The sequence below is a fragment of the Piliocolobus tephrosceles genome, chromosome 5 (assembly GCF_002776525.5).
Source record: "Piliocolobus tephrosceles isolate RC106 chromosome 5, ASM277652v3, whole genome shotgun sequence".
In the NCBI taxonomy this organism is placed as follows: domain Eukaryota; kingdom Metazoa; phylum Chordata; class Mammalia; order Primates; family Cercopithecidae; genus Piliocolobus; species Piliocolobus tephrosceles.
Window position 1 is genome coordinate 55,818,018 of NC_045438.1, and position 15,199 is coordinate 55,833,216.

At 41.7% G+C, this 15,199-nt stretch overlaps 1 protein-coding gene across 2 annotated transcripts in view; it reads right to left on the bottom strand.

The window, feature by feature from the left end:
• The window catches only part of CNKSR3 (CNKSR family member 3), a 107,281-nt gene that overhangs the window by 34,882 nt on the left and 57,200 nt on the right, over window positions 1-15,199 (bottom strand). For both annotated transcript variants that reach the window (XM_023206089.1, XM_023206088.1), the window contains exons 2-4: window positions 9,268-9,431; window positions 1,227-1,429; window positions 141-228 (exon numbers count right to left, since the gene is read on the bottom strand). In XM_023206089.1, coding sequence (XP_023061857.1) covers window positions 141-228; window positions 1,227-1,405 — 267 coding nt within the window. In that variant the 5' untranslated portion in view covers window positions 1,406-1,429; window positions 9,268-9,431. The remainder of the gene's footprint in view (window positions 1-140; window positions 229-1,226; window positions 1,430-9,267; window positions 9,432-15,199) is intronic.

The window sequence follows — 15,199 nt, forward strand, 5'->3', positions numbered from 1 at the left end:
GCCTTCTCTCCCCAATTCTGATGGGAAAAAAACTGAGGTGGGGAGAGGAGTGTGGTACTTCACACCTGCATGAAAATCCTTTCAAGAAGAGGAAGAGCAGGAAAAAAAAAATTAGAAAGCGAAAATGACATACTACTGACCTTCTGGACTGTAGTGGTCAGGTCCAAGCAAAGCTGGATAATTTTGTTCTTCGTGACTGAGAAATCAGTGATCCCTGTAAACGGAGCCCTGGAAGGTAAAAACAATCCTCTTAAAAAGGGGTAGGGAGAATCCACTGGGATCCCACTCTATGTTGGTAAGTATAGCTAACCCCATGGGCTACTCTAAATTCTTTTCTGTTTTGTTTTGTTTTGTTTGAGACTGTTGCCCAGGCTAGAGTGCAGTGGAATAATCTTGGCTCACTGCAACCTTCCCCTTCTGGGTTCAAGCAACTCTCCTGCCTCAGCCTCCTGAGTAGCTGAGATTACAGGCATGTGCCACCACGCCTGGCTAAGTTTTGTATTAAATTACTTTTTATTTAACTGGTTTCTCTCAAGTAACACATAAAATAGGGATCTGAATAGAAAGAGAGAAGGACTAGATAAAAAAAAAATCAAAAATGACAGTTAACGTCCCTTCTGAAGTCAACTAACAGCTTTCATACCAATCAAATCCTCAACCATTAATATTTAATCTCAGTAAAACACAACCTTTGGCACAATTTCACTCTTCTCTAAGCTGAGGTTAATTTGTTCCTGCTATTAACCGTTTAAGTAACTGGCAAAGGAATCCTAAAATGTACCACCGATCGAGGACTCCTTAGGAGTCGGTAAAAGGCTGGGTGCGGTGGCTCACGCCTGTAATCCCAGCACTTTGGGAGGCCGGTACGGGCGGATCACGAGGTCACCGGATCGAGACCATCCCAGCTAACACGGTGAAACTCCATCTCTACTAAAAATATAAAAAAATTAGCCGGGCATCGTGGCGGGCGCCTGTAGTCCCAGCTACTCGGGAGGCTGAGGCAGGAGAATGGCGGGAACCCGGGAGGCGGAGCTTGCAGTGAGCCGAGATCGCGCCACTGCACTCCAGCCTGGGCGACAGAGGGAGACTCCATCTCAAAAAAAAAAAAAGAGCCGGCAAAAATGATATGGAAAGAACAATGGTTCCTTTTCCTAAGACAAAGTACAGCTACCATGCAGCTTGGACTCTACTCTTGCAGGGCAGTAAAAGACACATCTCCAACTTACCGGTCCAGCCAGGCCAGCAGGGCCTTGGCGGCGCCGATGAGCTCCACCACGGAGGTCAGGAACTCATTGGGGGCCTTGCGGGAGGTGTTTCCATCGTAAGCGGGACTTTTCCGCCGGCTACTTATGTAATTCTGTAAATTGTGGGAGGATGCTCTCAGTTTCAGAACCAAGTTCTTCATATTATCAGTTTCGAGGCCATAATTCTGTGGGAAATAAAATCAAAGGGAAAAAATCCAAACAATTAACAATATTCGGGGGGCGCGGTGGCTCACGCCTGTAATCCCAGCACTTTGGGAGGCTGAGGTGGGTGGATCACAAGGTCAGGAGATGGAGACCATCCTGGCTAACACGGTGAAACCCAATCTCTACTGAAAATACAAAAAATTAGCCGGACGTGGTGGTGGGCACCTGTAGTCCCAGCTACTCGGGAGGCTGAGGCAGAAGAATGGCATGAACCAGTGAGCCAAGATTGTGCCAATGTTCTCCAGCCTGGGCAACACAGCCAGACTCTGTCTCACAATAAAAACAAACAAACAAAAACAAAAAACAATATTCAAACTCTCTGATAACGCAGAAGCCCAGTTAGTCACTTGAAAAACTCTTACAACAACCACAAAACCCTGTGTGATCTATCCCCAGCCCACTTCACTCATCCCAGCCATACCAGCCTTCTCTCTGCTCCTTCCACAGCCACTCGGGCCTCAGGGATTTTGTTCTTGATAGTTCTTCTTCCCCAAATGTTCCTCCTACAAATCTGGTCGTGGACAGCTCATTCTTTTTTCATTTTTATTTTATTTTTTGAGATGGAGTCTCACTGTGTCACCCAGGCTGGAAGGCAGTGGCACCATCTCAGCTCACTGCAACCTCTTCCTCCCGGGTTTATGGGTTCAAGAGATTCTCCTGCCTCAGCCTCCTGAATAGCTGGGATTACAGGCACAACACCACACTGGGCTAATTTTTGTATTTTTAGTAGAGATGGGATTTCACCGTGTTGCCCAGGCTAGTCTTGAACTTGTGAGCTCAGGCAATCTGCCCGCCTCAGCCTCCCAAAGTACTGGGATTACAGGCGTAAGCCACCGAGCCCAGCCAACAGCTCATTGCTATCACTCAGGTGCTGGCCCAAATGTCCCCTCCCCTGCAAGGCTTCCCTGATCACTTAATCTAGAACAAGGTTTCTCAGCCTCAGTCCTACTGACATTTGGGGCCAGATAATGCTTGTGGGGCAGCGGGTCCCCATGTATTACAGGATGTTTATCAGCATCCCTGCTCTCTACCCATCAGATGGCAGTAGCGCCTCCTCCCCCGGTGTAACAACCAAAAATGTCTCCCAACATCGGCCTGTGTCCCCTGGTGGCAGAATCGCCCCTTCGATTCACTCTCTAGCCCATCACCCACTTCTGCCCCATCTGAAGCACCGTGTTTGCGGCCTTCTTCCTCCACTGGGATGTGAGGACTACAGAAGCAGGGCTCTGTATGCCCACTACGGCATGCCCACTACGGTATTTCCACTACGGTATGCCCACTACAGTATTTCCAGCACAGCGGACAATCATATAGTCATGGAATGCATGGATTTCCACTAGGCAAGACACTCACACACACACGAAAAAAAAACAAAAAACAAAAAAACACAGCAGCACTAACTAAACACGAATTCACTAAGCGTGATCTCCTGAGCTTGAAGATGTGGCTCCTATCTGTACTCCCAGCTACTCAAGAGGTAGGAGGATCGCTTGAGCCCAGGAGGTTGAGGCTGCAGTGAGCTATGATCGTGCCACTGTACTCCAGCCTGGGTGACAGAGACAGACCCTGTCTCAATCAATCATAAAATTAATTTCTTGCTCTTGTGCTTCTAACCTGTGTTCTTTTTGAACAATGTTCAGCTTATGTGGGTGCTTCAAAAAAATCAGTTTCATGAGCTAACACTGTCCTAGATTCCCTTTCAGAGAAAAGAGCCAATCCTGGGAAACAACACGTAAGTCTGCGATATTAGAGGTGGGGGTACAAATTTCTGTATTCAATTGCCTCTGTATGTCCTAAATTGTTTTATCTTTTTTTAAAAAACATAACGATATTTCTTGAGATAGATCATGCTGTCTCAATAGCATCCCAAGGCAAGAATCTGGTACCATTTAAAAAGTGAGACTAACAGAATACTTAACATTATTGAACACTTTATGCCAGGAACTGGACTCAGTGTTTGACGTGTATTATCTCAGGAAAACAGCCCAAGAAGGTAGAAATGTTTTTATCTCTAATTTACCACTAAGGAAACTGAGGCATGAAAACAGTGAATAAATTCCCTGAAGTTACAAAGCTAATCAGCGGTAGTGCTGGGCTTCTGACCAAGGCAATCTGCATCTAGGGCACAAGCTTTTGATTACTCTCTCTGCTGTGTATGCCACCTTCCACACAACCTGCCCAAAAAAGGGCCACGTGATAAGACAGATGACAAGATGGACATTAGACAAGGATAAGGAAAACTGTCCGGTGATCCTGGATCCAGCACAAGCTGAATAGCTATTCTGCTTCTCAAAATTCTACACATCCCCTCTGAAGTGGAGACACTTTATTTTATTTTGTTTTTTTTTTTTGAGACGGAGTTTCACTCTGTCACCAGGCTGGAGTGCAGTGGCATGATCTCGACTCACTGCAACCTCTGACTCCCTGGTTCAAGCCATTCTCCTGCCTCAGCCTCCCAAAGTAGCTGGGATTACAGGCAAGTGCCACCATGCTCAGTTAATCTTTGAATATTTTAGTAGAGACGGGGTTTCACCATGTTGGCCAGGATGGTCTCCATCTCCTGACCTCATGATTCGCCTGCCGCAGCCTTCCAAAGTGCTGGGATTACAGGCATGAACCGTTGCACCCGGCTGTGGAGAAACTTCTTTCAGCTGGCTTTGGCCATGTGGGCCAGAGAGAGGCAAGTCACATGTCAAAATCAAGATACATAAAGCGTATACTCAGAAGTATGTAAGAAACTTTTTTTTTTTGCAAGATAAACAATGGTAAGTTAAAAACAACAACAAAAGGCTTTGACTTTAACAAAACAATTCTAATTTTAAATAGATTTTACTTGAAGTTTAAATTTATGTTACCTCCTAGTAAAATAAAAAATAATATTTAAAAAATCAGAAATTTTGAAAGAAGCAAAAATTAGCTGAAAATTTTCTCGTCCAAGCTTTTGAAAAAAACTGAATTTCAAAATATAAATGAATATTCTATATTGGCAGTATTTTTCTATCTAAATGTGATGCTCATTTTTTATGTTATTTTCTAGAGATTAAAATATAATCTTGTCCTCCAATAGAAAGACAAAAATAAGATGGATCTGCATCATAGCTTTTTAAATTCAAAGAATCAAAGACTCACAATTGAATGGATAAAGAGGTCACAAGACAGAGCTTGTTTTGAAGAACTTGTAACTATGATGAAAGAGAAAGACCCCCTCATTCAGTCAGTTACTCAGCCTGCCAACTTACAGGAAGCGTTTCGAACTAAAAGCAGGAAAGTCAGCTTTCAATAACCAATGTCACCATAAATTACTTGGAACTTTTATGACCACATACATAATGTTTACTTGTTGAACTCAAAGAGGATTAAGTGCATTTTATTGTTGCAAGAAACTTTAAACCTCAATCTTCTAAAAACGTACCACTTTTAATACTGAAATAAAGGGGTAGAGTGGCTTCTTGTAACTGGTTCTCTTCATTTTCCACTCAGTTTGCTCTTTTTTATCCCCCAAAACAAATAATGGACCTAGAAAGATGAATAAATACAGCTAGAATAGAATTTTTAAAAGAAGGAAGGAGGAAAAGAAGAAAGGAAAGTTCCTTCCCTTCGACCCCATTCCACATTAAAGAGAGAACAAGAAACTGATTATATTAGCTCAAAAGAACCTCTACTGTAGAAGCATAATCAGGAAAGGATTATTGACTTAAGTGCCCCACAAAGAAAGACCAAAAATAAATAATTTCTCAGACCAGATTAATTATTTTCACCAGTCTTTTCCCCAAAACCTGTCTCCTTCAGAAACTGCTTCGAGATAAGGCATCAAAAAGATACAGATTAAGATACAAAGTGAGTTTCTGAAAATCTATTCACATACTAAAACGCTTCCACTGAGATCTCACTTCCTAGGGTTCACCATCAGGGATCCTTTCCTGATCTGGCTAGAGAAATCATACACTACATGGGAGAAAAGGAAAGCAAAAAGAGTCTTAAAATTATACACATTTAGCTAAGGAAAAACCTTATACAACTTCTTCTCTACCATCTTCTCCATTCCTACTAGCTCTATTTGTGATCTAACATGTGTGATTAAGGTGTGCCAGAGACACAAAATCAAAGTCATCTTATTGACTTGGGTCAATTAAGAGATAGCCTAAGAAATACAGTTCACAGTCTTCCTAAGGCATTTTTAAATAAGCTCATAAGCAAGATCAAGTTAAATATAATTTGCCAGCAAAAATTCCTGTTCCTGCATTTCTTCTCATAAAAAAGATAACATGTTTAAATGATTTGCCATGGGTAAACAATAAGCAACGAATAATCTCACAGGTATACCAGTGTGCATATGCACTCTAGGCCCATAGATTCATTACAGGTACTTCATTTAACCCCAAGTCTAGGTAGCATCACTTAACACATGTATCAATTCCAACTGTTCACTTCTCAACCTCCTTCAACCTTCAAAACACAGCTGCCCATGCCTTGGTGTTCAGTAAACTGGGCCTCACTGACTTGGCAGAGAACATAGGTTACAGTCATACTTACCCTTTTTTTTTTGAGATGGAGTCTCGCTCTGTCACCCAGACTGGAGTACAGTGGTGTGATCTCAGCAAGCTCCACCTCCTGGGTTCACACCATTCTCCTGTCTCAGCCTCCCGAGTAGCTGGGACTACAGGTGCCTGCCACCATACCCAGCTAATTTTTTGCATTTTTAGTAGAGACAGGGATTCACACCGTGTTAGCCAGGATGGTCTCGATCTCCTGACCTTGTGATCCACCCGCCTCGGCCTCCCAAAGTGCTGGGATTACAGGCATGAGCCACCGCGCCTGGCCATAGTCACACTTACCCTCATTGGTTATTCTTACTGGTTATTCTCAATCACACCCTCTCAACCAGTACTGGCCAACAGAACTCTATGCAAAGATGAAAATGTTCTTTTTCTGTGCTGTCCAATATCATAGCCACTAGCCACATGGAGCTTCTGAGCACTTGGAGTGTTGCTAGTACAACCGAGGAACTGAATTTTATTTTATTTTAGTTGATTTTCATTTAGACAGTCACATCGGGTAACAGCTATCTTACCGAAAAGAGCAGCTCTATAATCGGTCTCAGGTACCCTCTACCCAGAGAGAGGAAGAAAAACTGGATACAGATTCTAATTCAATCCTGGAAAGTGATCCTGGTCTCATCGTACAATACAAATCACTCTCCTAAGCCACGACTGCCAGTCAAAGTCAATATTCACGAAGGGCGGTTTCTCTCATTGCTCTCTATCCACGACCAGCTAATTTGTGAGCCACTGCTCACCAGTTTTGGAATCTTCATTAACAGCTGTTTCCTATTTTAGGTTCCTGTCCATCTATCTGCCCCTCTCTTTGCATTGATACTTTCCAGTGGTTATGTTTCTCCCCTCCCCCTTCCTTACCTTTAATTCTATTCATTTCCTGTCTATCATAAAATCAACATCCACTAAACTAAGTTTACATAGAAACCTCTTTTATAACACCAAGGCCAACTGCATTTACACATCAACTGCCCTGGAGATGGTCTGTTCAAAGCAGCACCAATTTATATATCCAAAGATCTATATGCTACAAATGGATTAAAAAGATAGTATAATTAGTATATGAATTATAATAATATTCAAAAAGGAGATTATATCGAGACTAAAGACATTTTAGTAAAACTCACTAAAATAATCCACACACTTTTGTGAACCCCTACGTGACCCCCCTGTCCAATGCAGTCACTGGCACAGAGCAGGTCCAGAATGAGTCTGAAGTCAAAGCTTGGTCTGCAAAGGAAATTAGAAGGAAATTGTAGGAGATAAAACACAGCTTTAGGTTCTGGCATTTGTCCAGCTTTGTTCATTTTAGTCTAATGCTCTAAGAGGTAGACAAGAGGAAAAGGCAAAGAGAATGCCCAGGGGCAGCTGTTATGTTTGTCATCCCACCCGACGTACATGATGCATCTCTAGCTGACCCTTCCGCCCTGCCTCTCTTACTTTGGATTTGCAAGTAAATTTACCTGTCCTCCAAGTATTACTGCAAAGTGAAAGAGACAATTTGCAAAACATCAAGCAGAAAACACGGAAAAGCCATGTTCCCAGAAAGTATAATAAAAGTAAACTCAAACATGTTTGTACAAAAAAAAAAATACAGTTTCAGTAATAAACAGGATGCTTAGACGTCTGGGCAGTGCAAAGCACTTACACAATCGTGCACAGCCACATCTAAGGTGAGCGTTACTGTACAGATGGGAAAAACAGACAGCACCATTTCCCCGGAGGTCACAGAGGGAGTAGCATGTAGCAGAGCTGGGATTAGAATACAAATTCCTGCTTCCCAGACCCGTGCTCAGACTACTTGGCTGTAGCGTCTCCCAGGCGGCAGCTCATTTATCAACTACAAATAATTTCCCCATTACTTTCCTAAACAAGAGCAGGGCATCTCAGAGCAGAAGACAAGGCTCTGTCCATTTTAAGAAGAAGAATACACACAATGCAGCAAGTGTTATATAATCAACAGTACGCAGACCAGCGATGGCAAAATCATCAGCAGCACATTCTTTCCCACCATTCTCAGTGATGTAATTGTATATACCCCTGGCTGGGGTTCAGGGCATTACTAACCCAGCCTGAATGCTGTCGACTTTGTCCAAATCCTGACAGTTAAGTAAACTGCATCTTTAGCCTGGCACCAGGGCAGGCAGACTTGAATCCCACCCACACTAACCAATTTATAAACAAAATGTCCTTACAGGTGTTTTTGGCCCACACCTAACAAAGCTACCCATGTGACTCTAGTGTCAGGACCCAGCAGGATTTTACTCATTCGTGTTAAAGCCAAAATCCATCATCTACAAAATGTAATGAAGACCACGTTTTTTTCCCATTTCATAGGTCATGTCAAGTGCAAATATCAGTTATTTAAATATCACAAATATCTGTGAAACTCAACGGCTTTTTATAGTAACAAAACCAGACATGAAAATCAGAACCTATTTCTCACTTCAATTTAGAAGATGACATTTTCTTTTCTTTTTTGAGACAGGGTCTCACTCTGTCGCCCAGGCTGGAGTGCAGTGGTGCGATCTCTGCTCACGGCAGCCTCCACCTCCCAGGCTCACATGATTTTCTGAATTCAGCCTCCTGAATATCTGGGACTATAGGTGCGTGCTAGCCATACCCGGCTAACTTTTTTGTATTTCTAATAGAGACAGGGTTTTGCTACGTTGCCCAGGCTAGTCTCAAACTTCCGGACTCAAGCAATCCACCCGCCTCGGCCTCCCAGAGTGCTGGGATTATAGGCATGAGCCATTGCGCCTGACCAGAAGGTGACATTTTCATTTAGGACTATTTCCAACGTTTTTTCCTTATAAAAGAAAACTAGACTAACTTAGACTAATACAGAGATTTTCTGAAAAAGACAAACTCTTTCTGTAAAGGAAAAGTTAATAAATATTTTAGGCTTTGGGGGAACCATGTGATTCTGTTACAACTACTCAATTCTCACTGTAGCAAGAAAGCAGCCACAAACACATAAGTGAATGGACATGGCTGTGTTCCAATAAAGCTTTATTTACAAAAATAGATAGCAGGCCAGATTTAACTCAGAGGCCATAGTTTGCCAACCCTTAATGTAGAAAATAATTCATTTTTTCCCCTTCCTATAGTATCTTCGGCTCATGTTTTCTTTCAGTGGAGCATTAAGAAACCAGTGATATGCTAAATCACAAACAATGAGAGCTTAAGAGAACAAGGCTCTAAAGAATGTCATCACGGTACAGATCACCTTCTCCTGAACTAACCAGTGCACAGAGAAGGTCCACAGCCTCCAACACAAGCTCCTGGTGTCCGATCCGTGTGACCCCCAGCTCCTCCAGATCCTGATGGGAAATCTGCAGCAGCTGCTCGCCATTGATCTTCTCCCGTTCAAACTTGTGGACATATTGTTGCAGGCAGTCATCCAACCCTGCCGAAAACAACCAGAAGTCCCATTATTGTCATTCTGTTCCTTTACCCCCACCAAACTGCCCGCATGTCACATCAATCTCAGCAATCACCAATTGTGATGCTACTATCTGATTATCCATGTGAGGCCTATTCCACCTAATGGGCACCTTTGCATGACATCTCAAACAGGTTTTCAAGTGCAGCTTAACATTCTCAAGTGATCCAGCAGACTTTTATGATAGTTACCTTTTCATTCCCTGTAAACTAAAGGAATAAATGCCAAACCCCTGCTGACTTTAAACTCTAATTACCTAGACCAGACATGTGGTCTGTTTGCTAAGCAACCCTTCTTTTGGGACATCATCCCATCCATCCCATGTAATCCCAGGGAGCTTGCCACTCAAGATGCCTTGCCACAGTGGGTGGCGCATGGCCAGGTCTCCCGTAGGGCTCTATACACCGGCCAGTCATAGGTTTAGGGATGGACGTGTGACTCAAGCAGAACCAATCAAAATCTTCCTTGATATTTGATATATGGCCACAAGAACTGAGAAGCTCTTTTTTACTTTCCAGTCAGAAGTCAAAAGATAAACCTTGGCAATGCTGGCAGTCATTTTTCTCATCAGTTTTCTGAGAATAAATCCATTTGAGAAAGACAGAGAGAAAATGCCCCAATAATATCCTATATACCCCTGGATATAACTTTGCTTAATAAAGATACTTCTAGCCCTAGAATATTTCACTTAAGTTTTAGTTTTCTTTTTAGATTAAGCTTGTTTGTGTCGAATCTCTGTCCCTCGCAACTGAAAAAGACCCTAAAGGAGACGGGTACCAACAGTGGTACCATATAAAAAGGCATGGTAAATGGGTTCACTTATGGCAATTTTTCCAGGTCAAACGCTATGGCCAAAAGTGCCATATTTTAATGCTTGTATATAATGACTAAAATGAGTAAGCCAAACAGAACTTGAGAATTAGTATTCCTGTACAGAGAACTTGTTTTAGTAGTTTTACTGGAATAACATTTTACCCAGAATCAATTGATCTATTCAAGCCTAATAATAAAAGTCACCTTGGTGTTTTCAAAGACCCGAGTTATATAAACTCAATCCCAACACAAAGAATGAACACTCAATTTAACTGGAAAAGTATGTAGGAAAGCATACTGCTGCCCCCTCCCCACCAAACGCACGCACATGCACACACGTGCACACACACACATGCCCATACATGCACACACGCGCACACACACGCACACATTTATTTCATTTAACCCTCACAAAACCTGTGTCATGTGGGTATCTCTCTGAGCTAGCACCTACTTTTTGTAATACTAAGGTCTATGGATATTAAAATCTGATGTGTGAGGCTAAACTACATCTCTGCCCTACAAATGTTCACCATTTTCCTCCTAATAAGATATAGGAAGAAGAGTAGTTTTCTGATAACCATTTGGGGCTATTAAATATAGGAAGAGGAAGTAATAAAAAAAAATCTATGGTAACCATTTGGAACCCAACTCATCCTCCCTGAAATGACATCTGTCTAGCCCCTGGGCTAGACAGCAAGCGAGGTTGGGAATATTGATATAAACCCAGCCCCGCTCTGACAGCCTTGAGCTACAGGTGGTCTTTGTGGCATGTGAGTCGGGCAGGCAGTAGAGGCCAGGCAAGTCAGCAGGTGTTGCGTCCGACACCCTACCTGGGCTGCAAATGCAACCTCAGCACCAGGACACTCAGAATCAATCGTCTGCGGGGGGGGGGCAGCATCTATCTGTAGCAGGCAACCATGACAAGGGACAAGATTGAAGGACAGCCTCCTAACTATTCTGTTCCCATATTGTGGATGAAAGAATTAAGGCTCACGGAGGATACATAACCTGTCCACAGTCATATAGCTGGTCAGATACCAAGAAAAGGGCTGATGCAGAAGAAAAGAGGTCAAATGCAAGTTAGGGTCTATTGGACACAGCCTCGTTCTTCTGCATTTTCTCGCAAACATGAGATTATAACCCAGGATTATAAAAATTCTTCTCCAACAACTTCTTAAATCAGCAGTAAAGTCTAACCCCAAGACAGTTATTAAAATAGAATTACAGAATCTTAGAGTCACTTAAAAGGCACTTCAGATCCCAATGAGTACAAAAAATTGAGAAAACACAGACAAAACAGAAATTACTGTGAAGTTTACCCAGAATCACTTAGCCAGTTCTAAGCCTGATCATGATCTTCTCTTCTCTCTCAGGATGCTGTCTTCCCTAGCCTACTTTTAAGCTTTAAAAAGAATTTTTTTGTTTTAGTTTGTCATACAAGTTTAGGACAACTATGTTATATATTTAAAGCCTGTTATGGCTAAACTGTGTCCCCACAAAATTCATATGTTACAGTCCTAACCCTCAGTACCCTGGAATGCATTTGGAGAGAGAATCCTTAAAGAAGGAATTAAGCTCAAATGACATCATTAAGGTGGGCTCCATCCATATGACTCGTGTCCTTATTGGAAGAGGAGATTACAACATACAACACAGACACACACAGAAGAAAGATACGTGAAGACACGTAAAAGATGGTCATCATAAACCAAGGAGAGAGGCCTCAGAAGAAACCTACCCTGCTGACACCTCGATCTCAGACTTCCAGCCTCCAGAATGGTGATGAGACAAATTTCTGTTGTTCCAGCCTCCCAGTCTATGGAGCTTTGTTATGGCAGTCCAAGCAACCCAGTATAAATGTAATAACATTTTCTTTCATATTAACCCACGCGTGATCTCTTAAACAAGGCCCAGTGACCAATGGAACAGGTGATGTTTACTGTGCTAAACAAGCTCACTGCTCATAATACAAAGCATAACACTGACAGATTCACATTCGTTTTCATATACAGAATAAATCAGTCCATTAAAACTAAAGTGAAAAAGTATATTGGATGTTCCTTAAGCTTCATTCCTGAATGCTAAGGAGAAATAAAGATGAGGCCAGATCATTTCTCTGTTAATGAACTGAAAAATTCACGGAAGAAGTAGGATTTCAGAAGTAGCTTTAGAATAGTAAGGAAATGTTTGGAACACTGAAAAGGTTGAGATGGAAGGAATGGTGAGGGTTCTAGACAGTGTGCAGGCTACAAATGATTAGACATTGAGAATTGAAGAATACAGAGCATTTCTCTGAGAAACTAACCAGAATCTCCTTGAGGATTATGAGAGAATATAAGCATTGTAACCTCAAATAATCAAAAGTTCCCTGAGATGTAGAATTATCAAGCAGAAACATCACATTACTACCCCATAAGAATAGAATCTATTGTAGCCTCAAGACTTTGTCCTCAAGGCACACATATATTGAATATGCTAGGTTTTAAATAGTGTTGCCTCCCAGAGTTTTATTATTCCAATACATTATGACCTATTGTTCGGCAGTCCTATTGTTTAGAATACAATTAAACATTTATAAACAGCTAAATTAAACTATTACGCAGTCCCACAAAGGAGGGAAAAGCCTCAATTTCTAGTAAACTGATCTAATAGTCTTAGAATTTGCAATAAACCATACTCTTTTACTTATTTGTCAGATGGATCTATCTGCCAGTTTCTTGCTTCAAGCAATTTACAGAAAGTCTAGCAGGACCAAGAGAAACACATAATTCAGCAAAATTAGATTAAACACATTCCATTTATACAAATTAAACATGCAATTAAATGTGAAGGAAAAGGAGAAGAAATTCTCACAGAAAGGGAGCCACAGGTCCTAGGCCTACTCTATTGTCACAAAATCTGGCTGTATATAATCCTAAACCTTCAAGGAAATCCCAAATGCAAGATGAAAACACAAACACACACACACACACATGTGCACACACAAACACACACACACGGATAAGAGCCCACAATCCAATACCAGTCTCCCTTCTCAGTGACTGGATAACCTGGGGCAAGTTACTCAGCTGTCTCATTTGTAAAATGAGAATACTAATACTACCCACTACAGAGAACTGTAATGAAAATTTAATGTTAATGTTTACAAAGAGCTTAAAACACCATAGAACACATAGTAAATACTCTGTAAACCTGGTTAAATTTTAAAATGTGATTTATTCAGGTCCTCAGTTTTCTAAATGTTCAGAATAAAAGTTGCTGGCTGGGCATGCTGGCTTACTCCTATAATCCTAGCATTTTGGGAGGCCAAGGCAAAAGGACTGCCTGAGCCAGAAGTTTGAGACCAGCCTGGACAACATAGCAAGACCCCATCTCTATTAACAGGAAAAAAAAAATTGTTTGTTTGTTTGAGACAGGGTCTCACTCTATCACCCAGGTTGCAGGACAGTGGCACGATCATAGCTCATTGCAGCCTTGAACACCTGGGCTCAAGTGATACTCCTGCCTTAGCCTCCCAAGTGGCTGGGACTACAGGTGTGTGCCACCACACCCAACCAATTTTTTATTTTTTGTAGAAACGTGGTCTCCCTATGTTGCCCAGGCTGGTCTCGAACTCCTGGGCTCAAGATGTTCTCCTGCCTTAGCCTCCCAAAGTGCTAGGATTACAAGTGTGAGCCGCTATACCTGGCAGAAAAAAAAAAAAATTAATAAATTTTTTGAAAGAGAATAAAAGTTGCTAAAGAGACACAGAAACTCCCAAATGCTTAGGTGGCCATGTTATTAACTTCCCCAGAAAGTGTTCCCAAATGTGAGAGCCTGCAATCATCATTGGTTTCACCTACAAAAATTTTATGATTTATATCAGAACGTAAGCACCATAAAAGTAGTGACCTTGGCCGGGCACAGTGGCTTACGTCTGTAATTCCAGCACTGTGGGAGTCCAAGGCGGGTGGATTGCCTGAGGTCGGGAGTTCAAGACCAGCCTGGCAAGCACGGTGAAACCCCGTCTCTACTAAAAATACAAAAAAAAAAAAAAAAAATTAGCCAGGCTTGGTGGCGGATGCCTGTAATCCCAGCTACTCGGGAAGCTGAGGCAGAAGAATCACTTTAACCCGGGAGACAGAGGTTACACTGACCCGAGATCATGCCATTGCACTCCAGCCTGGGCAAAAGAACAAGACTCCATCTCAAAAAACCAAAAAAAAAAAAAAAAAGCAGACTTTGTTTTGTTCACTACTGCCTCCACTAGCGTGGAGAACATTGCTGGTGTTCAATAAATATTTGTAAAATAAACACCTGATGCATGAAGAAAGACAAAGAACTCCACATAAAAATTAATATCACACCAATGCACAAAAGTCATCTGCTTTTATTTTGTTTCTTTCCTTTTTTTTTTTTCCAGACAGTTTCACTCTTGTCAATTCTCCTGCCTCAGTCTCCCAAGTAGCTGGGATTATAGGCACCCACCAACATACCCAGCTAATTTTTGTATTTTTAGACGGGGTTTCACCATGTTGGCCAGGCTGGTCTCAAACTCCTGACCTCAAGCAATCCACCTGCCTCGACCTCCCAAAGTGCCAGGATTATAGGCATGAGCCACCATGCCTGGCCTGCTTTTATTTTCTTATACAAATAAGCAACTAAAGATAAACTGTTGATTGTGATATCAGTTACAGATATTTGCTACACATCTCAACATTTCAAGATTAAAGGAGGTCATTTCTACACAAAGACAAATATCATAAACAAAATAAAACTCCAAGCTTCTCAGTATCAGTCTTTGACAAGATACCTGCCTCGTACTAAGAATTTTTATTAATTAATTAATCTTCCCTAAGTGTAGAAAGGATTATATACCTGAAGACTAAGAAATTAAAGTAAATGCCCCAATGCAAAAAAAAAAAAAAAAAAAAAAA